At 39.4% G+C, this 23449-nt stretch overlaps 3 protein-coding genes across 8 annotated transcripts; 2 read left to right on the forward strand and 1 right to left on the reverse strand.

The window, feature by feature from the left end:
• The first annotated feature begins 165 nt into the window (after positions 1 to 165).
• LOC106153511 (DNA repair protein RAD51 homolog 3-like) lies at positions 166 to 4898 on the forward strand. The gene is made up of 7 exons (XM_013527478.3): positions 166 to 355; positions 977 to 1232; positions 1985 to 2151; positions 2333 to 2466; positions 2795 to 2926; positions 3341 to 3538; positions 3870 to 4898. The coding sequence occupies exons 1-7, from the start codon at positions 229 to 231 to the stop codon at positions 3981 to 3983; spliced, it is 1128 nt and encodes a 375-aa protein (XP_013382932.2). The 5' UTR covers positions 166 to 228; the 3' UTR covers positions 3984 to 4898.
• LOC106154909 (cilia- and flagella-associated protein 119) lies at positions 4825 to 11330 on the reverse strand. The gene is made up of 10 exons (XM_013529464.2): positions 11315 to 11330; positions 8017 to 8126; positions 7561 to 7592; positions 7235 to 7300; positions 6880 to 7052; positions 6507 to 6577; positions 6158 to 6274; positions 5897 to 5960; positions 5548 to 5652; positions 4825 to 5263 (listed from the first exon to the last, which is right to left on the reverse strand). The coding sequence occupies exons 2-10, from the start codon at positions 8056 to 8058 to the stop codon at positions 5070 to 5072; spliced, it is 864 nt and encodes a 287-aa protein (XP_013384918.2). The 5' UTR covers positions 8059 to 8126; positions 11315 to 11330; the 3' UTR covers positions 4825 to 5069.
• Positions 9538 to 23444, forward strand: LOC106153509 (uncharacterized). 6 transcript variants are annotated; one of them, XM_086999673.1, is made up of 5 exons: positions 9538 to 9837; positions 11326 to 11397; positions 12281 to 12391; positions 13326 to 14946; positions 15965 to 23444. In XM_086999673.1, the coding sequence occupies exons 4-5, from the start codon at positions 14449 to 14451 to the stop codon at positions 22244 to 22246; spliced, it is 6780 nt and encodes a 2259-aa protein (XP_086855799.1). In that variant the 5' UTR covers positions 9538 to 9837; positions 11326 to 11397; positions 12281 to 12391; positions 13326 to 14448; the 3' UTR covers positions 22247 to 23444. The 6 variants fall into 6 exon arrangements, with proteins under 6 accessions (XP_086855799.1, XP_086855796.1, XP_023932560.2 ...); XM_086999675.1 differs by lacking the exon at positions 9538 to 9837 and adding an exon at positions 9986 to 10144; XM_086999670.1 differs by lacking the exon at positions 12281 to 12391.
• The last annotated feature ends 5 nt before the right edge of the window (positions 23445 to 23449 follow it).

Here is a 23449-nt window from a genome sequence, read left to right on the forward strand (position 1 = left end):
CAGAAAGGTTCTCACCTCCATTTAGAAATAATTGCGTTTTCTTTGGCTAAATAATTTTTGTTAGTTTGTTTGTATGGTCTCGTGTCTGTATTTTGACTTCATATTATTAAATTGTTATTTTTGAAGAAGTAAAAATGAGTAAATTAACTATGCAATTTCCGTGACGTCATTGTGCGCGAAAAGACTTGCGCGAATTTCGAGTGTGACCCACATTTATCTGTTTGAGACATGGAAAACAAGGAGAGGGAACTTAGCAGTTTTCCCCTGCCGCCGATCTATCGCTCAAAGCTTGTTGCTGCTGGCTTTATCACAGTGGGTGACATAAAAGATGTCAGACCAGTGGAACTTAGTAAAGGTGGCATATTTTTGAAGAAACTAATCCTCTCAAAGATATAATCTAACGTATTAACTAATATCGTTTTTGTACATAAACACATACACACACACTCACACACACACACATGCACTCACATTGATCATTTGATGCATGATATTTTATTCAGTGAGAAAACTATTGAAAATTGAAATGCTATTCATAATATCATTGTTCATATTTTTACTTTAAATTTGGAGAATTCGGGCCATTCAAAATAAAAGAACCGAGTATCAACTGGTCCCAGGCTCAAATATGGTAGACCTTACATGAAAGGAAGACTGCTCTTACCTGTAATGGCATGTCCACCTCTCACACGCCTCCCCACACGTTGTCCCTGCAGGGGCACAGTAATAAAATCTCAGCTCCATTAGATCAGACCAGGCCCCCGTAACTCGAAAGCATCGCGTATGGCAAAAAAGCAGTATCACATAGCAGCTAAAATGTATTGTATGGGCGAGTTGTGGAATCGAGATGCTTGCTCTCGATTGCAATGCATAATGCTTTCGAGTAACAGGGCCCAGATTATCAGTATCTTTTTTAAGTACTGACAACTAAACTATCTCTTTTAATTTAATGCTTCCCCTGTGGCATTTCTTTCAGAGTTATCAATATCCAAAGAAGCAGCCCTGGATATTCTTCAGACTATTGAGAACCATTCCTCAACAAAACCTGGCAGTGGACATTCATCCAGTTGCTCTCAAGCACGAACAGCATTAGATATGCTGAGAGATGAGAGCCTGCAGCAGTACATTATCACATTCTCAGAGAGGCTAGATGACATGTTGGGGGGCGGGGTCCCACTGACCAAGACAACCGAGTTCTGTGGGGCACCTGGTATTGGGAAAACACAGATGAGGTATTACTTTGTACCTTATGTGTATGTCCATTATCCATATGACCAAGCAGATTAACATTATTAACATATGTAAATTTTTAATTTTCTGACTTTCTTTCCAGAACAAGTTGAAGCCTTGAAGAATTTTTCTGTGGAATCCATATTAAAAATACATTAAATTTTGAATCAATATTTGAGATGGTGTGCATTCAGGGACAGTACCCAATGAGTTGGATTGATCTCCTTAGATCAATAGTTTCATTGTGAATGGGTCTTAAATGTCAGGGAAGGGAAAACATATCCTCATTGAAGATTCGTGGTATCAGTTGCAATGATGGATCGTTGCTGCATAATATCATAAATCCAGTATTATATTTATATTTTTCTATATAGTGACATCTCAATCCTGGATGAGCAATGAAACTCTCTCAATAGTATACATGTGGTAGTCTAGTCTGGACTTACCTTATTGTTTGATGTGCCCAGTATGCCACAATTTTTAATTACACTGCCCCTCGTGTCCTAATGTTAATTATTAAGAGATTTAATATTTGAAAAGGACACCTGCTTATTTTGTTTCAACCTGAACACAGGATTTTTATTAATGATAATTTTAGGAATAAAATGTCCCTGAAGCATTTTGATCACTATAATATGGGAAAGACAGACTTTTTTAATAAGATATATTTGTGTATTTCAATTTTTTATATTTTATACTTTTATTTATTTATTTATTTATTTTATTTATAATTATTATTGTTTTATTTCTGTAGTTTTCAACTCTCAGTTGATGTACAGATTCCAGAGTGTTTTGGGGGTCTAGGGGGAGAGGCGGTTTATATAGACACAGAGGGAAGCTTTATAGTAGACAGACTAATAGATGTTGCCAAGGCTACAGTCGAACACTGCCAGCACATTGCAGCAGCAGAGAATAGTGCAGGTGAGAAAGAAAGCACAGCAACTTCCTTTAGATATTTCTAATGACATGAACAATTTTCATTCTAACAGTTTCAGTATTACAAACCCAAGAAAAATGTATCCTCATGTACCAACACTAATCTAAAATAGTATAAATTTTGATAAATGCAATGGTATGATAAATCCTGTGACTTTCTTTCCAGAACAAGTTGGAGCCTTGAAGACTTTTTCTGTGGAGTCCATATTAAAAGGAATCCATTACTACAGATGCCATAATTATGTAGAGCTCATTGCCACAGTGCATCTTCTTCCAGAATTTTTAAAGGAACACTCGCAGGTGTAACTCATATAAGACCATATTATTAATATTATATGTGAAGTCTCCTTGTATATTCCTTTTATTAGCTTGCATGATTGCAGCTGTTAATCTTGTAAAAATTACTTGGGCATGGTACAGCACATTTACAGTAAAAAATACACATACTGTAGCACGTCAGATTTTATAATAGACATCATCAGTGCTGAGAGACATATATCAAAACCCTCCAAGATATATGAGAAACTTGTAAGAAATAGAACTATACTTGGACTCCTTGTGTGCATTATGGATCCAAGATCATTAGAACTTATACATGTGAAACTTTCCTTTCTTTTCTTTATTTTAGGTCAAGCTCATAATTGTAGACAGCATAGCTTTTCATTTCCGGCATGACTTTGACGATCTTGCTCTAAGAACCAGGCTACTTAATGGAATGTCTCAGAGTTTCATTCGGTTGGCAAATGAACACACTTTAGCTGTAAGTGACCTGTCTGCAATAATTTATGACCTGTTTCCATTAGCCTATGACCTTGTCTAAGCTTTTTTCAAACAAAATGTTTTATCAGTTTTAGCCTAAGAAGTTCATATTATGTGCAGCAATGATTCTAAATAATGCTAGCTAACATGTTTGTTTAATATTACTCTAGTACATTGTGCAATTCTTGTTCTTTTTAAATTCAAACTAACAAAAAATATGGAAATGTATACCAGTGTTTTTACAGCTTATTTTCTGCTTTTTGTCTGTACATTTGACAGCTTTGCTGCCTTGTTTTAAATTCAAATTAACTGAAATTTGCAGAAATGTACACCAGTGTTCCTTTTTACAGTTTACCAATTTATTACATTAAAACCATCTATCCCAGGATATTTGAGAATCATCCCACAATTCCAGGTGGTGCTGACCAACCAGATGACCACCCGTTTCAGTGTTGACCAACAAGGACAGTCGTACCTGATTCCGGCCCTGGGTGAGAGCTGGGGGCATGCCAGTACAGTCAGGGTGGTCCTGTACTGGGAAAACAGCCAGAGATGGGCCAAATTATACAAGTCGCCCTACAGGAAGGAGGACACGATACCATATCAAGTCACAGTGAGATATGTCTGGGATGTTTTGTTTTTAATATGACACATCTGTCGCATGTTTTAAAGTACTGAATAGAAACACCTAACATGTTTAGATCAAATATGTTATGGGACATTTGGATCTCAGTTATTCAGAATTTCTTTCTCACATTTGTCCGTTTGATGAAACTGGATATTAATATCTTTGATAAGTAACGTGATAGAAAGATATATATGAAATTACATATTAAGTTCTTTATATCATCATACTAGATAAAAATTGTTTCTTTTCCTTGGCCTTGATAGAATGTTTAATGCGTATAATTTTTAATACAACATCCATAATTTTGCAATTCCAGACAGGAGGAATAAGGGATGTACAAATTACAGATCCTGTAACACTACCCACACATACACATTTACAAGATGAGTCACAACCTTGTGGTAAGAAAAGGAAAATAGATACACAATGAACAGGAAAAAAGTAATGTTAGCCCCCATGGCAGCTTACAGAATGGATATGCCTGATATATTCTGGTGCCCTTTAAGGAAGACAATTACCAAGAGCATTGTACCTTAAAGGAGGATTGACAGAATGGAGATTGACTTCTAGTATTATTGATGTTGACAGGAGATGGTGGGCACTAGGATGTTTAGTTCAGCCATTGGTTGCAGCAGATGTGCTAAAATCTAAAATCAGATTTGGCAGTTACAAGAAATTTTGCTGGAACAATGAACTTTTTTCCAAACAGACTGTAAATTCAAAATGGCAGCTTTAAAAATTGTTTCTAATCACTTGGAATGCCTGAACACAATTTAATACAGGTCCTTGAAAATTTTTAAAATCATTCATGACCAAAAGGATGACAACTTCAGTATGTCTGCTACAGTGTTGATGAGCTAGGGTGGTTGCCTCCTTTCCTCCACAAATAACAGGTTGATTTGTTATGATTTGCCAACCTTCATGGATACTTCACTATAATTTGGAAACTAAGAAGATGGTAACTGGCTAGCATTGCCAGTATGTTGTTCACCAAGAGTGTGATTAGATCTGTCAAAGATACTGGAGGAGACTTTTAACCTTTTTCTTCACTTTCATGGTCAATAAGTGCCCTTAATAAGACCATAGTCATACAAATGATGTAAAATTAACTGTTCAGTTTATGTCAAAGAACAGTTTTACAACTGTTTATGTTTAATACAAATATTTAACGAAAGTTTTGTTTGTGTCTAGTCTAGGCATTTGTGAAAAAAAACAAGGTTAGTTTTAGCTTACAACCTGAGCAATGTTACAACAACAATTCTGCAAATATGTATTATCAATATTATATTTTAATTTATGTACATATATACATTCATTGCTTGATAAAAATGAATCTTGTAAAGTTTTTAATTGTCCTACTCCTTCAACTTATCGCTCCATTGTTTGGATGCCATTACATTAACAGCCCTTGGTATTGTTTATCCCCTCTAGAAAACATGCTCTCATGGAGTGTGTAATTTGAAATTGGCTATTAATAGCCAACATTGTTCAGAGTTGTGCAATGACCTGCAGACATTTATTTCTTTTTCCCCTTACTAGATGCTCGCCCACCCTTGCCAGCAGCATTTCCTTCTAGTGCAGAAAGTTTTTTGTTCAATGCCTCATCCGTGACTTTTATCTGTTCTTCCATAGAAAGTCTTAATTTGTTCATCTCCTCTGTTAAATGGGCCTGGATCATGGAGCGCAGTTCTTTAGCAGACTCGGATTCTTCTGAAATTCAGCAAGAAAAATTAGCTAAAACATTCATCACTTCTACTGATCTGCAACTGGAACAGACTAATACAAATCCTCCTGGTGTTGTGTGGAATATAGAAAGTCTGGTGATTATACAAGTACGTTAGAAAACAAGGAGGCATGTAAATCTGATTGCATTCAACAAAAGTTCCCATGGAGTTGGACTGATCTATGTAAAACTTCATTGGGATGGACCCAGAGAATTTTTTTTAAGTTTAGAAGCACACATAAGTCCATGTGTAAGCAGTATCATGTTATACCTGTCTGTGGCTGTTCTTCTTGAGGTTCTGGAGCTTGTTCAGCATCTTGTGCCTCCCCCTCTGTCCCATCAGCAGGTTCTGTCTCCACTGCTACGTCCTCCCCAGCTGTAAAATGAGTTCTTTTCATTGTATTCATGTATAAGATAAGATGATAACTGTCATATCAATATATAGTTTTAAACAAAAATTAATGTTGATCTGTGTCTACTGCCCACCGAATCTTTAAGCCTAATCTACCATTTAAACAACTGCATATATTGTAAAAAAAAAAAAATTCCCACAAAGTAGTATACATTTAATTGACACAAAGCTAATATTGATAGTAACCACTATTTATGGGTGCCAATACCTTCAGATGGCGCTGGAGATGTGACTGGAACTCCTATGTAATTCATTGATAAATCAAGTCGCACCTGGAAAATGAGGGGTCACATTACTATAACATGACAGTCAGTAAAAGCACATTTTATATTTGTTTAACAAGTTTTTGTTAATGACACTGCACGCTCAAAAAAAAGGCTATTACCAGAGAAAGTATTAATGAACAAACATTTTACTCTATATATATATTTATAATGTGAAACATTAAATATTATGTTATTAAACTTACCATGGGTGTGAAGGCATACTTGTAAAGCTTATAATGTCTGAAGTATGTGTGGATGACATAATCTGTCACTTTCCGCAACTCATCAGGAGAAAACAGGTCAATACTGAAAGGAGGCCTCTGAAATTACAAAATTGTGAATTGAAATGATGTGATTTACAACTTTCTATTTTATATTCCTTAAGAAATAAAGTTTGGGACATTGTCTGCTAAACTATAAGAAATGAGTATGTTAAGCAAGAAATGTAAGCAATAGCTAAAGTTATAATAATTTTGAAAGATGCAACTGATTCAGGTGTGACTGATTCATATTCAAATGATCTATGAATGTTTATAAAATGGCACAGCTTACCTTTACAGCATGGCACAGAATGAGGTCCTTGAACAGCTTGAAACATTGTTCCACATTTCCAAAGGGAGTTTCTGGTGACATGAAAGAACAGAATGTACCAGTGAGTGCCACATATTCAGTGTATCAAAAAAGTGAGAAATATTTCAAAGCTGATACAGGATCCTTATGATAACAGCTCCAACAGTAAGTAGAAGTATGACCTAGGTTCAGCAGTGTTGCTTTCATAGTGACACGTTTTGGGCCCAAGCCAGCTTAAACACAATTCTCTGTTAAAAAACAATCTGTTATGCTACTACAGTATGATAGAGTAGTATTTTACATTTCATAATAATATATGTGAAATGTGATAAATATTAAATAAAGATTAACTCACCTGTGGCAACATCATGAACTCTCTTCACAATGGAGAAAAATGCTGATGTCTGTTCTTTTGTAAAGTTATTGTCTCTTGCAAACTGTATGGTGTAGTAGTAGAGATCTAACAAGATATCAGTCTTCAGTGTGTCATCACCATTTGTATTCAGGCTGGCTGTTGTTCTCAAGATGCTGAAAATCAACGACGGATTTACTGTGATTTCTACAATACTGAATATGATTCATATTATGAACTAGAAATGGCAATTTATATTGTTTCAGTATGCAGTAGCTAGGCTGTGTGAAAACAATTTTGCTGAAAACTTTCAAGATATGACTAAATCAAAATTTAGATTGAAATCCAAGGTGCTTACTTCTTTATATCATCCACTGTGGAAGCTTCCTCCAGACTATCCATGTCTGCTACCGTTAGATCAGCCCTGGCATAAAAAATATAGTGAAATTTTCACATGTTGTGCCTTTATGTAGCTATCAGCTTTTTAAAATCTCCCCCTCAAAAATGTGATTAATAAATTTGAGAAAATCTGGCTTTAAAAAGCTCAAAATATTAATATGCAACTTTTGCTACCAAAAAATGCGACACTAAAAATTAGTGATTAACAACATTAAAAACATCATTATTTTGTGCTTGACACTTACAAACTACCCAATAGTTTCTGATACAAAAAGTTAAGCTTACCATACTAGCACCTTCGCCTTATGTTCCCTGGGCTAAAAGTGAAATAAACAATATAATTATCAGAAAGCACATCTAATGACACTAACGTCAAAGTTAGCGTTTATAAGAAATTTATATCTTGGACCCATCATACATATGCTAGTATGCAAGATGAGTCCAAAAAGACCAAATGTAGACACACGGTAAATTATTCACAAATTTGCATCAAATCAAATGATGAAGTAAGTAATTTCCTTAGAAGCATGATGTTGCCATAGGTCTTAACACCCCATGTTTTCTGACTCATTCGTTCATTTATGGTGATGGACTTTTTTCCGTGTTGTAGTTTTCCCCGCAGAGCAGGTGGCACGTATATCACTGCAAGTTTCTACTACAGGTAGACCGTAGTACATCTATCCTGCATTACTATCAAAAACGAGCTCTAACTGCATATGAATAAGACCTGTCTTTGCATACCTGAACCAGTTTAGGTGGTTCCTGTACAATATTTTCAGGCATTTCTAAGTTTGATCTCTGCGGTTGATTCTGGCAGGTGGGCTGCAGCGTTTTTCAATATGGCGACGTTGCTAAGAGAAAAGTGTCATTAATGACCACCGATGTAACGTTCATGCTGGCTGTTCCCGCTGTGGCACTTATGGTATCTTTATATTGGCCGTTTCGTTTGCGTGGTTACCCGTGAAACTCGGGTGAATTTAAGAAATTTGAAATGAAGTTGTTATTTTTTCTAATTCTGAGATCCTGTTTATTATAATGGCAGTTTTTCTGGAACGCATTTAAAAGGGCAAATTTGTGTGTGGGATCGGCGGGCGAGAATTAATTAAGAGACGTCATTTATTTATTTATTTATTTATTTATTTATTTACTTATTTATTTATTTATTGTGTTTGAAAGGATCACACAAGCATTCGAAGCCTAGCCTCTATTCACGGTCAATCCTGTAACCAAATAACAATCCCAACTCATCGTTTCAGTTCATCGCCGTTATCAGAAGATGCTCTGAGCGCTATAGAGCAATCATCACTTTGTCAGTTCTGGTACAGATATTAGGGCATTTACGTCTAACGCGTCACTTCTCATTTCCTTCGGCGTTTTATTTATACCTGACTTTAACGCCTTAACTCGCTGCCTCACGACAGGTGTTCGCAATGTCCAATATAACGCAGGTGGATCGGGAGTGATGAAAATTAAGCGGATGAAATTTGTTATTGAATATATTGCAGCAAAGTATCATAATTTTCTCTTCCCATGACCTTTACTTGCCCTTTTTAATTTTATTTTTAGAGGATGACTTATCACAGGCAATTAGGGAAAAACGAATTTCTCTTTTATGTGGTGCAACTATAGTTCACTGAAACATTATATACTATTTTTAATCCAAGATATACAATTTTGCAAAATCATTTAGCCAGAACACATGAAGCAGTCTACGGGCCACACATCTAGACTTGTACCCTAATTATTCTCTGTGGTTATTTATTAAGCTAGTTTCCAATAAACACCGACTTATCTTATAAAAGATAATCTTCTGATGATGCTGAGTCAGTTACGTTAGGGTCTGGGAATTTCTCAGGGGATCCCGTTTCTAAGTATTAAAGAGATGTATAATAGATAAATAAGTATCATAGATAAAGAGATTCCAAACAACACCTATGATACAGTAGTTGGGTAGGGTACCGATTAGGAGGCCCATTCACGAACGATTGGTGTTAACCACAGTTTTCTGTGATAATATTTACAAATTATTATTGGCAATAATTATGAATATGGTAGCCACATGTAGGCCTACCACACCAGGTGGACCGCATCTGCTACAAAATTAAACACTTTTGATTTTTCCCTTGAATTCTGATAAAACGAAATCAAAAATATGTTGGTCAAAGTTCCACATTATCAGGATAAATAACATTTCACGTCATTGGGTTGGATAACATACTGTGTACGTATAAAACAGAAAACGCGATGATTCTTGTCGTTCTCCAGGTCCGCGCGCGCCTCCTCAAATCGATGTATGGAATCTGACGCAGTGCCGCGGCCATGCCTCGGATGAACGCTCTGAGTCACTCAGCCCCCGAAAACAATTTTCGTGGAAGATGCCTGATGAAGATAGACCCAATTTTAATAAACAACGTTGATTTAGACGTTGGTACGGTAACATAACGATGATATATTAGACACTTGTATTGCCGCAAGCAAGCTACGGACTGAACTAGCACTGAGATAGCTTGCAAGAGCTCTGTATATCCGTCTAGATTGCAGAATCAAGAGGCCGAGAGCTAAGTAAGCATTTGATACACCGCTTATAATAGTCTGAATGTTTGCCCTTTACTGTTAGTTGGCGGGGAAATGCATAGCCGAGTCCAGGTAAGTGCTTCAGTGTCAGTAATACCGCAGAAAAACAACACGGGCCAAGGCTGACCATAGGCTATTGAAATTACAGCTTGTTCCTGACGAACTGTTGGACTGCTTAGCGGCCAAGTCTGTGATAGTGAGATATAGTCTGTGATGTCGAAATATACATGTGAAGCTTGATAGACACCTTCGCTGCATGAGGACATCTTGCTAATGAAGAGCGACTGAAGATCAGGTAAGTTTCCTTTTTTTTTTTTTTTTTTTTGTTTCATCTTGTTCTTGCCATTATATCCGGTCTTTAATGAAGATGAAATTCATCATATCTCCCTCTCTTTCCCTCTTTCTCTCTTTCTCCTGCTTTTCCCATTGTTTTCTCTCACACACTCACATACCCCCCACACACACAAACATACCCCCCCCACACACACTCACATATCTCACACACACATACACAAACACACACACACACACACACACAGCAGTCACACGAGCACACAGCCAAGAAAAGTGAGAGTAAAACAATGTCATTCAATTAAAGTTATGGTCTTTCTGGAAAATGGAAGGGTTTCATTAAAGTAATTTGGACAGTAGGTGTGATTGAACGGCAGTCGAAGTGATTAAAACGGTCTAAAGGTGTGATTGGAAAGCTGTCTTTACGATTATCGATTGAGGCGTTCAGCTACTCATCAGATCTTGAACTTTGGATGAACTCCTCAAGAAAAGAGTACATGCACCTTTAGATGGAGTTTAAGTGGTTTTAACACCAAGCGCTTTAAATATAGGCTTTAGAAACACAGAAAACAATTTTCGAGATTTATCTGAAACTTAAACTTTTATTGAAGTGGGCAGTGTGACACATCTTTCCGTTTCACACTTCGTGTGACATTTGGATTCACTGACACCCTGTCAAAGGAAAAGGTCGCTGAGCAGATCATGTACAGGTTTACTAAGTGGTTGATCAAATTTCCTCATGGCTGGCTTATTATCATACCCCACCACATACCTCGTGTTTGAGTCGAGAGTGTGAGCATACGATACGTTGCGTGCAAAGATAAATATTTATATACATACATCCCCTCGCTTTTATTGTTAAATGAAAGTGCAAACGTCGAAGAATATGTGCTCAATTCAGTGGAACTAAGAGGCCCAAACAGCCAGAGAGGGTAAGAAAACACGCCTGTTTGTGCTTCAGTTATTCATTTGTTAATTATGTGAAATGATAGATTTTGATTTGGGGGATTAATAGCTCATGATTCAACAGACATTTATTTCATATTAGCCCAAGAAAGATGGGTTGCATACAGAGTCTAGCGTATACTGAGAAGCAGCTGTTTCAATGAACCATTTCCAGTGTTATTTTTAAATCCCATAAAATGACTCAGTGTGTCTTAGTATCTCTTTTTACCTGTTGTTTAGATACTGAACCCCGTGCACTGCCATGAAGATTCTCCTCACAGCGAACTCTCACCAAAGGAACAGAACTTGATGGTAAGTCCCATATTTCTTTGATGTTTTGGCTTGAAGTGTGGTTTGAAGAGTGCTGCGGCTCAGGAAGTTTCTTTCGTTCTTATTCCGTATCAAAACAAATGAAGTAGTAATTCATCCTGAAAATGATTCCTGAGATGACCTGAGATGGCCGTTTGAATGGAGGGGGTGGGGGTGGATGGGGGTGAGGGGGTAGAGGTGGGTGGGGGGTGAGGGGGGGTAAGGGTGGGTGGGGGTGAGGGGGGTAGGGCTTAGGGGTGAGAGCGGGTGCCGCGGAAACAATGAGCTGGTCCAGACACTCGATAGACCAAAGTAATTTGGTAATAAATAAATTTATTGGTAAAGAACTTAGAAATAGGGGTTAATTTAGTTGCGAAGTTAAAAAAAATACTACTTGGCATATCATCAATACCCTCCAAAAAGGAACCTCAGCCCAGTGTTGACATTTTTGCTCTCTGGCGAAAAAAAACAAAACACCGTTTTATTTCCTGTGTAAACTTGGCAACGAGCATAATACCCTTTGCTTTGCAAATTTTTCAGCAAATTACGCGCTGGCATCTTAATGACACATCCGAGTGCGCAATGTTGAGAGTGCCAGAGATAGATTGGCACACGTTTTTCGGCCTCGGCTCCCACTTGATTACATAGCCCAGTGCCACATTACCTACAGTGTTGTAATCACGGAATATGCAGGGGAACACACGGCACTGACGTAAGGGGTGTTAGGGGGAGGCTTTTTTTTCACCGACTTTTGATCGAGAAATACCAGAGAAGCCAAATGATAGACCTAAGTACAGATCTTTGTTGTAAACATTGAAGTAAATGAGCGAGTCTGTTAATTTTAGAGGATTCGTTTCGAAGTTTGCATCATGACTCATCATTGCAGGTATGGCTTCAGCGTCAACTTTGGAACCATGCCTGTTGAATTTGTTCTAACTAGGAAGGACAGAGCGCGGAAAAGGACTTGCAGGGATATTGCACTTCTTTGTTGCTTATGGTAGTATACCTTGATATACATAAGTCATAAACACGTAGACTCTCTCTCTCTCTCTCTCTCTCTCTCTCTCTCTCTCTCTCTCCTTTTCCATGCAGTGTTCAGAGGAGGCAAATCCCCACAAAATTTCACAAGTAAACAACGTAAAGGAATGGATTTATCTGAAAATTTGTAAAGGATCTGCTCCTTGTAAAAAGTCTCATTGAAGCCAGTGAAGAAAAAGGAAACTGAAACGAAATAAAAACACCATAATTTGGATTTGCTTAAAACGCGTGTAGGTGGTTTGGGTTTGGCATTATATACTAGGCAGAGAGCCCTAGCTATCATTACATTAATTCCTTGTTGTTTTTCTTGGGCCGAGCTGTTTTAACCGTTGGAGCGTTAAAGGTTGCTTCTAGGTGGTTGTTATGGTTTGTTGACTGTTATACTTTCCTGCAATTTTTAAAGAACGTTTTGATGAGGTTTTTCGTCTTAGCAAACAAGAGCCGACATGAAGTGGAACGCGGTAACATTCACTGCCCCCTCCCTCACCCACTGGGAGACATAACAATTTTCCAGATAGAAAATAGAAAAAAATATTATTAGACTTATTCACATCCTTCTTGGGCTCAGATGCCGTTCCTCTAAAATAAAAAACTGCATGTGCACTCCCAAAGTAAGATTATTTGTCATGAAATATAAATTTTTTTATTTTTTTATAAGGAAGAAGGAAGAATGGAAACTAAAAGGGCACCGCTGAGATGCCATATATGTTATATCTTTATCTTTAATTGGATTGAAGGTTTCTTACTAGCGTGCTTTGATTTATGAACAAGCGTAAATAAATCACATGTTAGAGAATGTTATTCTTATGTACTTTACATAAAGGATAGCTTATGGGCCCTTGTAGATGGCAGATAGTGGCCACTTTTTATTAATTTATGTTTTTTTTTTTCAGACCAACTGGCCCCGAGTCACCCACCGCCCAAGAATATACACAACTTTACCTCGAAAACAACCAATTACGTTTGAAGACGCCTCATCTCGCGTTACCTAAAAGACCTTTTATCGCCAAAGAGATCCTTATTCTAACTGATCCTTGTAACAGGAGAAATTTCAGACCAAAACCACACCTGTGCTGGCGTCTTGCACTGAAGCGGAAACATTTTAAGAGAGAATCATGGATATAGCTGCCAAACGCGGTTTAGCTTTTGATGTTCTCTGTAAGACCACTTGCTGGGCGCCGGCGTGAAATAACACGGAAAGTTACCTCAAGTTGTGCCTTAAAGAATGAACATCAGATTTACTGGAGACGTAAGCCCCGTAAGATGAGAAGTTAAACTGTCTCTTGCCGCATATTTCGGCGTCTTGCATAAGAGCTATGTGAGTGCAAAAAATCAATCACGCGTGAAAATTACGCATACCTCGTTTTTCGCTGGAATGGATATTAAGATAATTCCTGGGAACTTTGCTATATTGCCGTAGAGAGTTATTATTAACGTGGAAACAAATCAACAGTTGTTATCTAGACGACTGAAGGCTACATTCTTGCACGTGGAATCATTCCTTTTCATCGCCAATCAAAATCACTCTCGGCGCCAGGTAACTTGGAAGGGAAAGACGCATTTTCTACGTACAACGGATTTATTTACCCGAAGAAATGAACTCATCACTCGTACAAAACTATTGCGTTGCTAAATACTCGCGCTGCGCGTGAACACTAACAGTTAGATAATATAACATTTTTTTCAATTTCTATCCCAGTCGATCTCTTATTTCACCTGTTGGGTCAGGTAAACAAGTTTAAAGAGGCCAGAAAAGCCTATATGCTCAAGCGAGGACGGCTCTCTCTACTCGTGTTTGTTGATTCCAAACAGGAAAGCTGGGATTATGTTTAAGAACGAAGGAGTGTCCACATGAAATGAAGTTTAAGCAGGGATATCGGTATTGGAAGAGTCCTGTGACGGAGCCGTAATTGTATTCTGTACATATTTAATTTAAATATTTACGGTAAATCCGGCCTCAAGTACTCATACCTAGGACAACACCACTACAGTGGCTTATAAATTCCATCCGGCGAAATGGCGTCCCAGCTCACGAAAGAAATAAGCGACCAATTTTTGGTCTGCAAAATATGCTTGGAACCATACAAGCAGCCAAAGACGCTGGACTGTCTTCATGTATTTTGTTCTGACTGCATAGAGAAACATATGGACGCCCAAATGGAGCGGACGTCGTACCGCTACGCGTCTTACATGAGAAATGTCTCGTGCCCGTTGTGCCGAAAACGAACAGACATACCGAACGGAGGAGTCCGGAAACTGCCGGACAACTTCCTTGTCTCCAACCTCACCGAGATTGTCAACAGAAGGAAGCCCAGTGCTGTACCCCTCTGTGATATATGCCACAATCTGCATTCTAAAAACAACGAGGCTGCGTCCAAGTGTCTTGAGTGTTCGAAACTCCTGTGTAAGTCCTGCGTAGATCTCCATACCCGGACTAAGGTGACGGCCCACCACAGCCTGTGTGATGTAGAGGTGGAGAAGGACATTCAGTGTCAGAGTCATCCAGAGGAACAGGTCAGTTGAGAAATTCGAGTGCTTTTGGTAACATTTTTAATTGTTTGAAAATTACTATCCTCTGATAGCAGGGGCCTATTAAATAGTTGACATGATTAAAGTAAATAGGTCGTTACAATAATTTTGAAAAAGGCTACCAGCGGTACCCTGTGATCAGAGAGTAGTAAATTATTGCAGTTAAATATAACTTTGGACATAATAACGAATTCGTAATTTTATCCATGACATAACATTTGTAGTTATAATATATTGTTCTGACTGTTGTTAAAATTGGGACAGTTGAGTAAGTTTTTTATAATGTCAGTCGTAAGCAATCGCCTGGAAATAACAAAATTGCTGTAACCATTTCTAGACGATTGAGGCAGCCCAGGTTTGAATGCATTAAAAAAAACTCAGAAGTTTCTGTAGTCTATACAACCAGAAGTTACTAAAACACGAACTGTTTATCCTTAACTGTTACTTTAAAGTGTTTAACCCTAATCAGTTTTATCAAGGAAACAAATCCGTGCTTTATCTCCTTATATCAATTTAGAACGCTTTGTGATTTTGCAATCTTTGTTTTGACTTTTTAATAGCTGCCTTAGAAGGTTCACGATTATTCGCTTTTTGAAATATTAGTTTTTGTTGCACAAACGTTACTAATAAGTATAGTATACGCTGCATGTATCCTAAAAACTATTTAAGTACAGGGTCATATTTCCGAATAATGTAGTATATATCAAATTTGTAGGGCTTAAATCAACTGCTGAATTAAATTATATGTTTCTTATTTACAATTCTAATGCAAAAATTTCTTTAGACATTTACGTTTGACTGAGGACTGAAAACCATTGGAACATACGTATAAATATTCTTCTCTTGGACATGTTTGAATAAGTATGTTGATGTTTCAATCATTATTTGTTCGTTTTACTTTTGTTTATTTAACTAAGTTTATTTAGTGAATGGCAGAGTATCAGTATATGAATGCTACTTGCTTTTTTTATTAAGTCTTCTCTAAATCATTTTGATTTTCCAGATTCGCTTTTACTGCGAGCCTTGTCAGAAATGTATATGTGTCGTCTGCGCATTTCAAGAACACAAGGGCCACGAGGTGTCGTCATTCAACGAAGGCATGCAGCGCTATCGAGATTCTTTACAAACTTTGGTGCAGTCAAGCAAAGTTCGCATCGAACAAATCAAATCTCAGTTGGACTTCATAGACGATTGCGATAACAACAAAAGTGAGGCAGAAAAAGCGATAAGGGAAATGACAGAGATTTTTGTATCTCGTGTTCGCGCAAGTGAGAATCAGCTTATAAATCAATTGAACGATATGTACGGCGCAGAACTCCTGGAATTTCTGCAGAAGCGAAACATGTTGCAAGATAACCTCAACGGCTTGCAAAGCACGTGCAATCTAACAGAAATCCTCATACAAAACCAAAACATCGAAATGCTACTGATGAAAAATGATATACAACAAAAACTCGAGTCTCTACTGAGATCTGGCGTCAGAACACCGCCTGCTAATGCAAAAAAGCACATCTCTTTTATCCCAGGCTGCGTATCTCTTGGCCATCTTTCCACAGACTGCGACGAAACAGAATTAGCCGAGGGGAGAATGGCGCTGCTTCCTAAAGGAGTCACGGTAGACACCCAGACGCCAATAATAACCAACAGTGAACAAGAAACCTCCATGGGAAGTAGCATGATTGAGGTGCTATCCCATGATATTCACACCCAGACGCTACGCAGACGGCAGAAAGACCAGGCAACAGCGCCGGAATTGCCGTTCACGTATACCACGGGTACGATGACCGCCCAGGCCATAGTCCGCAGCTACGGCGTCGTGACCGACGAGCCCGACTTCAGACACAAGCGAATCCAGACGGAGGAATTCTTAGAGAGAGGGCAAGAGAGGCGGGACAGACGCAATCGCGATCGTTCCCTTTCCCGCGTTTCTCATAAGGAAACGAATACCGAACGCACCGCGTCGCATGAAAAGACAACGTGTACTGAGATCGTAGAACACAGCGATCAATCTACCTCAACGGCCGTCGTCACAGTGGACGCATGGATGTCAACAGCTAAGATTAAAACAAAAGACGCTCAGACCGAGTCGAGACCAGAGACGGAAGATAAAAATGTGTCAATTATCCCTTCATCTTGTCATCAGAAAACGATGACAGATCCGGTTGAAACATGGGACGCTGGGGCTAAGGAGACAGTTGACGCTTTTACAGATATGGTGTCGCTGCCGGAGACAATTGAAGTTGGGACGGGGACCACACCCGTAGAGTGTACTGATAAATACGTGGACGCTTACCGCGGCGAACAGAAAGATCAGAATAGCATGACAACCACATGTTCGGTGACAAACAAAAAAGTTGGTACGATACAGCGACAACTGATTGAAGTCGGTATCTCTATGCCTCCGTTAAGAACTGCTGTTGCCGGCGTTTCTACGGATGACTTGCCATGGCCACCGAGGGCGGCAACGTCGGATAAAGGCACACTGATGGATATTCTGCCAGGATTTGATCAAGAGACAGTTGGCGCTGACGTATGTACAATGACATCTCCTTCCGTAGAAAACAAGGAAACGTCTACAGATAAACTTTCACTATCAGAAAAGGCTGTGATGACGCCTAAGCCACCAAGGGTTCACAGAAAATGCGGCACCACTCGCGTACACACTGTTGAAACTGGCATCGCAATGCCAAAGATAGTTATGGTAGATCAGGCCGTGTCGGCGGAAATACCGCCTGATAAACCTCCAGTCTCCGATCAAGGGACTTCTACAGAAGTCGCAAGCCGTGAAATCGCAACGGAGACGGCAATGGGTGCTCCAGTAGACAAAGCGACAGGTACGAACATTTCGATGTCTGACAGTAGCACGGAAACTGTTGGTACATGTTGCGTTGATATCGGTGTAGGAGACTCGGTGTTAATTTTTACAACCGATTCCTCAGTTGGAGACGCATCAGTCTTTACACAAGATACGTCAGTGGCAACAGTGAACGCCAAAACAACTGACAGCGCCACTGCCACGCCCACACTGGAGACAAAAGACGCTCTAACATTTACGGCGCCACCAGTGTGTTATACAAAAGCCACAGCGACAGACATATTAACCGGTATTGATAAGCTGTGTCAAACACCAACTGTTTCTACCGTTGAAACCGGTACGTTGGTTGCCGCTGCCACCAAAGACGCAGAGACATTTATGCCTGTAAAAGAAAGTCATGATAAAGAGACACATACATTTGTAATGCTTTCTGATAGCGGTGTTGGTGACGCGTGTGTTTTAAGCCAGGATTGTGCCACATGGACACCACTATTTTACTCAGACAAGGAAACGGGTATGGATCTTCGGCCGAAAGATGCCAGCACTGCAACAACGGCTCCCGAGCTGCGCCATTTTGGTACTGATACCGTGATCAAAGTCAAAGACGGCAGCACAATAACTGAACGTGCAACTACAGCCGACGTCTCCACAGCAACTCCTCATATTACCCGCGCGGAGAAATCTTCAGAGACGTACTCAACGCACCTTGACGTGGCAAGTATAAGCACAATGACAAAGATTAGCACCAAGGACGCCGCGTCCGACTCTTTCCCCGTGTCTGTGGCGAATAAGGCGACCTATGTCCAAGTTGCTACTCGGGATACAATGGTTGGTGATGGTCACGTTACATCTCATGATAAACATACGGAGGCAATGGTGGATACAGCGGACGGAGTTACGTGTACTGAAGCTGTTGGTATTAGTGATATGGCAACTGACGCATATAAAGCAGTTGTTGTAGACACGGGTACTGCAACTGAGCATGCAGAATTAACTGATAAATCGTGTGGTTCTGAAATAATGTTCAGTGAAAAGTTTACCGGAACAGAAACAACAGAAAGCTGTGACAAGCAAACGGGTATGGAACATAGGACTTACGCCGACAAAGCCATACGAGCCTTTCCTCATATGAAACATTGTAAAATTGGAACGAAAGAGAAAGATCTTGCGCACAAAGAGACTTCCACTAATGTTATTATCGTTGACAATGGATGCGGTGATGGCGTCATTGAATGTAAAGATGCAACAACTACTACAACTCGACCTCAATACTCAGATTTTGGTACGGGGTCAAACAATGTGATAGCAACGTCCAAGGGTACAAATACACGAAGATTTCGTATGGTAGATAAATCTATCGTCTGCTCAATGAGACCACTAACTGCCAATTCTACAACCGAAATGGATGTCTTACAAACTGCGGAAGTTGGGGTTTTGACTGACAAAAATAATTATGTGGACAAGAATGTTGGGTCTACAATATCAGTGGTTGACTTTGGACAAGGGGATAGCACCGTATATACTGCTTCCATATATTCTCAAACACAAGAAATTGTAGTTTCAACATCTGACAAGGGATGTGAAGCTACTATAGAGATGCACAATAAAAATGTTGGGACACCGCCTACTATTCAAAGTGATATGTCCACTGCCACCCGCCCTATTGTTACTGCTGACAGGTCAACCCTAACAAGACAGACATCTTTCATCGACAAGGAGTCAGACGCTTTCACCATACCCATGCCTAGCAAACAAACAGGCACAGACTTGCCTGAGACATTTGACAAGGAAAGCAACACCGATGAAATAATCACAGATCCCGAAGCAGAATTATTAATGGCCAAAGAAATAAAGGCCATGGTCAATGGGTTCCAAAAAGATATTGGTGAGCACGAAAAGCCATCCTTTAGTGACAAGGCTACATCGGCCAGAGTAAGAACAAAAAGCAAGAGTACTACATGTGACAGCGAAATGAATACAAGCAATGAATACACCCAGACCAATGGTTTGGAGGGAAGGGAGGATAAAGCATCAAGTCCAATCAAGTTCATCTACTCCAATGATGACATTTCCCTTACCAGAGAGGACAGTTTGGAAGAAATTTCGTTATTGGCATCAGTTTCGTCCAAAGTGGCCATGTTTGATCCAAACAAAGTCTCCTCTCCTGAGCAGGGGAAAGTACAACATGTGCACAGACGCCCAGACCCCCCATCAACTCTGGACATTGGGAAATCAGAAAAGAGCACGTCCACTGATGTTTTATTCCAAGTAGATCAGCAAACGTCACCTATTGGGTCTCCAACAGACAAGTTAAGTTTTGTGATGAAAGTTGATAAAGACGTCTCCAAGTCGCTTGTTTTGACGAGAGGAAAGGGCGGTCAGACAGCACAATTTACAGCAAGTGTGAAAAAGAAACAAATGGTGGAAAACAGTACAATGACAGACCCACTCGTATTTCCCAGTGGGTTTGTATATCCTTCATACGAGGAAAGAGATGACAAGGAAAATGTAATTCCTTATACCTCTAAGAAATTTATTCAGAATCGTTCTGTAGGAACTGGAACTTTACCCGTGTCAGCTGAGAAACTCAGAGATTTGGACAAAAGTAATCACTTGATAACTCAGTCAGTATCCACTCAAACTGCACTGAAGAAACACAGGAAAGCTGACAAGTGCGTGGGGACAGATATGCAAACTTACAATGGTGAACTGACAAAATGCATCAGCAAGTTGAAAAACGTCACTCAACGCTTGGAGTCCCCCAAGCAACAACCTTTAGCGAGAAGCCAAAGACTAAACATCAACCAATTGCTCTCTGATTCAGAATCAATGGATTCTTTCAGTAGTGGCTCTTCCAAAGGCAGAGGGTCATTGGGTGAGATGGATGGTCATACCAAGGAATCTTTGTTAGTATCCCCTGATCACCAAGATTTGCAAGAAAGAAGCCCTGCACAATCCTCTTCACTTGAACACCATACAGAGCAAGGCCAACAATCTGCAGCCAGCTCCTCACCATCAGGCCCTTCCAGTACGACGTCTTCTTTTGCAAGAAAAAAGCTTCATGATATGCCAGAGTCACATTCTAAAGACCTTGAAAGACTGCAGAGGCTCACTATGATGCTGAAGGACATTGAGGCCTACAAGAAAAATACAAGTGATACTAGTAGTCATGAAGGAACACATGACATATCACTGGATGATAGCAGTACCCAGGGTCATCATTACCCATCACAGCCACAAGTCTCCACAACTAGCAGTGTTCAAGACATGAGCAGAATATCATTCAAAGAAATGCCAACTTTTAAGGCCAAGTTAGGGAGATATCCCAGGGTTTCCCCAGAACCGAGTAGGTCGCCAAAACCTACTGAGGCTAGCCCCGAGTCGAGAGCAACAGAACCTGCCAAATGTGGTCCCAGTGAGCCTGATAATGCCACCAAGGACCGTAGAAAAGCTCTAGATGACCTCCAGAAGATGCTGTCCACCATAGGCACTGATGATGTAGCATTTGGGGTCCAGGTGCCCTCAGCTAATGGTACTGTGGCACCTTCAAGGCATTTGCCATCCCATCCACCACATGCTTCAGAGGATACAGAACTTACCACTGCAGAGCAAGACCCACTCATGACAAAGCACAGAGCTGTACCATGTGTCACATACATGGTTCAAGATCAGCCTTCACAGGAACAATGGGAGAGAGCTTCTCCAGCTGAAACAGCAACCTCAGAAGCAAATGTTTCAGTGGACCAAAAAGCTGATAAACTACCCCCTGCTCTACCACCAAAACCCCCTTTGCCTAGACTAGGCACTACTTTACCAAGTGCTCAAATGGCAGCAGAAACCAAGGCAACACCACCCAGACAAAAGCCAAGGCTTCCACCAAGAACTTACAAACCGAGTTCTTTCAGTGCTTTGGGGGCACCAAATCAGAAAGATCCGGGGACCCCTAAGCAGAAGTCATATCAAAGAAGCCAAACTCTGAGCAGCCCTGCTGAAATGTTGACACCAACTGATAACCAGATATCACAGAAGAAACAGTCAGGTGTTTATGACATACGGACTCCAGCTGTTTCACCAGTAAGGAACACCTCTATCACAGGTAAGAGGGCGCCCTGGAGGAGACAAACCTTAGGTGGCCCCATTGCTGCACCAAAACCTATGGAAACTCCAAGAAGTAGAAGCGAAACCAGAATCCACCACAGTCAACAAGAGAACAAACCATCACCTGAATCTGTTCCCATGAACAAACCCCTGGAAGGTCAATTTTCGAACCAGCCACAGTTTAAACCACCATTAAATGTCCGTCAGAAAGCCACTGTTCACTCTCCTCCCTTTGAGTCCCCAGTACTTCACTCCCCAAAACTGTCAAGGAAATTCATGAAGGAAGAACGCCAACATCAAACACTTGAAATCCAAGAGATGATCACTTGGGTACCAAAAGTGGTTCTACATGATGAACAGTATCCAGTTTGAGATGACTAATAAATAACAAATACAGGGGCATACTTGACAGTAGTGCTGAAGTTGAAAACAGGACTTAGCTTAGGGCTCATCCCCAATAAAACCATCTGTCTAGTAGATTGATCAAACTCTGTGGGAACTGTTGCTGAATGTAATCACATAAGTCGATTGACATGCCTCCACTTGGCATTGAGTAGAATACTGAAAAGCTGGTGATACAAGTATGTTGGAAACAAGAGGAAGTGTGTTAATCTGATTGCATTCAGTGAGAGTCCTTATGAGTTGGGTTTATCTACGTAGACTGATATTTTCAGTGGGAATGAGCTATTACATAGACTCCTATAAATTTTAGCCCAGTTACATTAACAAGTAAATTGATGATTTCTTCATTCATGTTTTTTTCTACTCTGAGTGTCATCCTCAGTAGGTGTTTGACTACCAGTATGTTTGGATGTCAATCTTTGAACACCATAAACATATTGTTGTATCAAAAAATGTAACATGACCTATGAAATATGTTTTTGATTGCATTTATATTGCATGCTGTTTATACAAGTTACTAATATCATATAATGTAAGTGCACATGCAGATTTGCCTAACAACTTCCAGAAAACATTTATTTCAAAATAATTTATCTTGATATAATAAATGCTTTAATATTTGTTTTATAAATGAAAAAGCCAACATTAAATAAAAACAAAATAGAGCATTAACGATCTCTCTATGAAACAAAAACTAAAAGATTTAAGAAAAAAACGGCTGCCTGATACCTTTGCATGATATGTCAACAACATATAAGTCGGACATTTCTGACAGAAATATATTTTTAAAACTTCCCAGCATGTAGGTCTTTAAGCAAATGGAGGAATACCAGTAATTTAAGATGATGCAATACAGTTTCAGTGAGATGTAACTTGCCAAAGGCGTTTAAAATACCTCAACAAGTCATGTTATTTCAGACAAGTCTTGCATTTGTAAGACATGTACAAAACCAATATGATAGGGTCCAGAATACGGTACAATTTAAATATTTAAAGTTGAATTCAGTTTAAGAAATAAATTTAGGTTTGGTAGGTAGTCAACGTGAGATGTGGTTTATGCTTGCTTCTGAAGCTTTGTGTCAGATCTGCATATTTTGCTTACAAGTTTTGTTGATTTTTAAACAAATGTAATTTTAATTCTATTTCAGTAATAAATGTTTTACACGTGTGTCT

Source organism: Lingula anatina, chromosome 1 (genome assembly GCF_051362555.1).
Source record: "Lingula anatina isolate TDL-2025a chromosome 1, LinAna3.0, whole genome shotgun sequence".
NCBI classification, from domain to species: domain Eukaryota; kingdom Metazoa; phylum Brachiopoda; class Lingulata; order Lingulida; family Lingulidae; genus Lingula; species Lingula anatina.

What these genes read in the sequence shown, in the direction of transcription:
- LOC106153509 (XM_086999673.1), top strand. Translation starts at nt 14,449, where the DNA reads ATGGCGTCCCAGCTCACGAAAGAAATAAGCGACCAATTTTTGGTCTGC. An exon ending in AGAGTCATCCAGAGGAACAG is followed by an intron (nt 14,947 to 15,964) that starts GTCAGTTGAGAA and finishes TTGATTTTCCAG; the next exon opens with ATTCGCTTTTACTGCGAGCC.
- LOC106154909 (XM_013529464.2), bottom strand. Translation starts at nt 8,058, where the DNA reads ATGCCTGAAAATATTGTACAGGAACCACCTAAACTGGTTCAG. An exon ending in TTCTGTGCCATGCTGTAAAG is followed by an intron (nt 6,275 to 6,506) that starts GTAAGCTGTGCC and finishes TTGTAATTTCAG; the next exon opens with AGGCCTCCTTTCAGTATTGA. An exon ending in ATCTCCAGCGCCATCTGAAG is followed by an intron (nt 5,653 to 5,896) that starts GTATTGGCACCC and finishes CTCATTTTACAG; the next exon opens with CTGGGGAGGACGTAGCAGTG.
- LOC106153511 (XM_013527478.3), top strand. Translation starts at nt 229, where the DNA reads ATGGAAAACAAGGAGAGGGAACTTAGCAGTTTTCCCCTGCCGCCGATC. An exon ending in CAAATGAACACACTTTAGCT is followed by an intron (nt 2,927 to 3,340) that starts GTAAGTGACCTG and finishes CCACAATTCCAG; the next exon opens with GTGGTGCTGACCAACCAGAT. An exon ending in CGATACCATATCAAGTCACA is followed by an intron (nt 3,539 to 3,869) that starts GTGAGATATGTC and finishes TTGCAATTCCAG; the next exon opens with ACAGGAGGAATAAGGGATGT.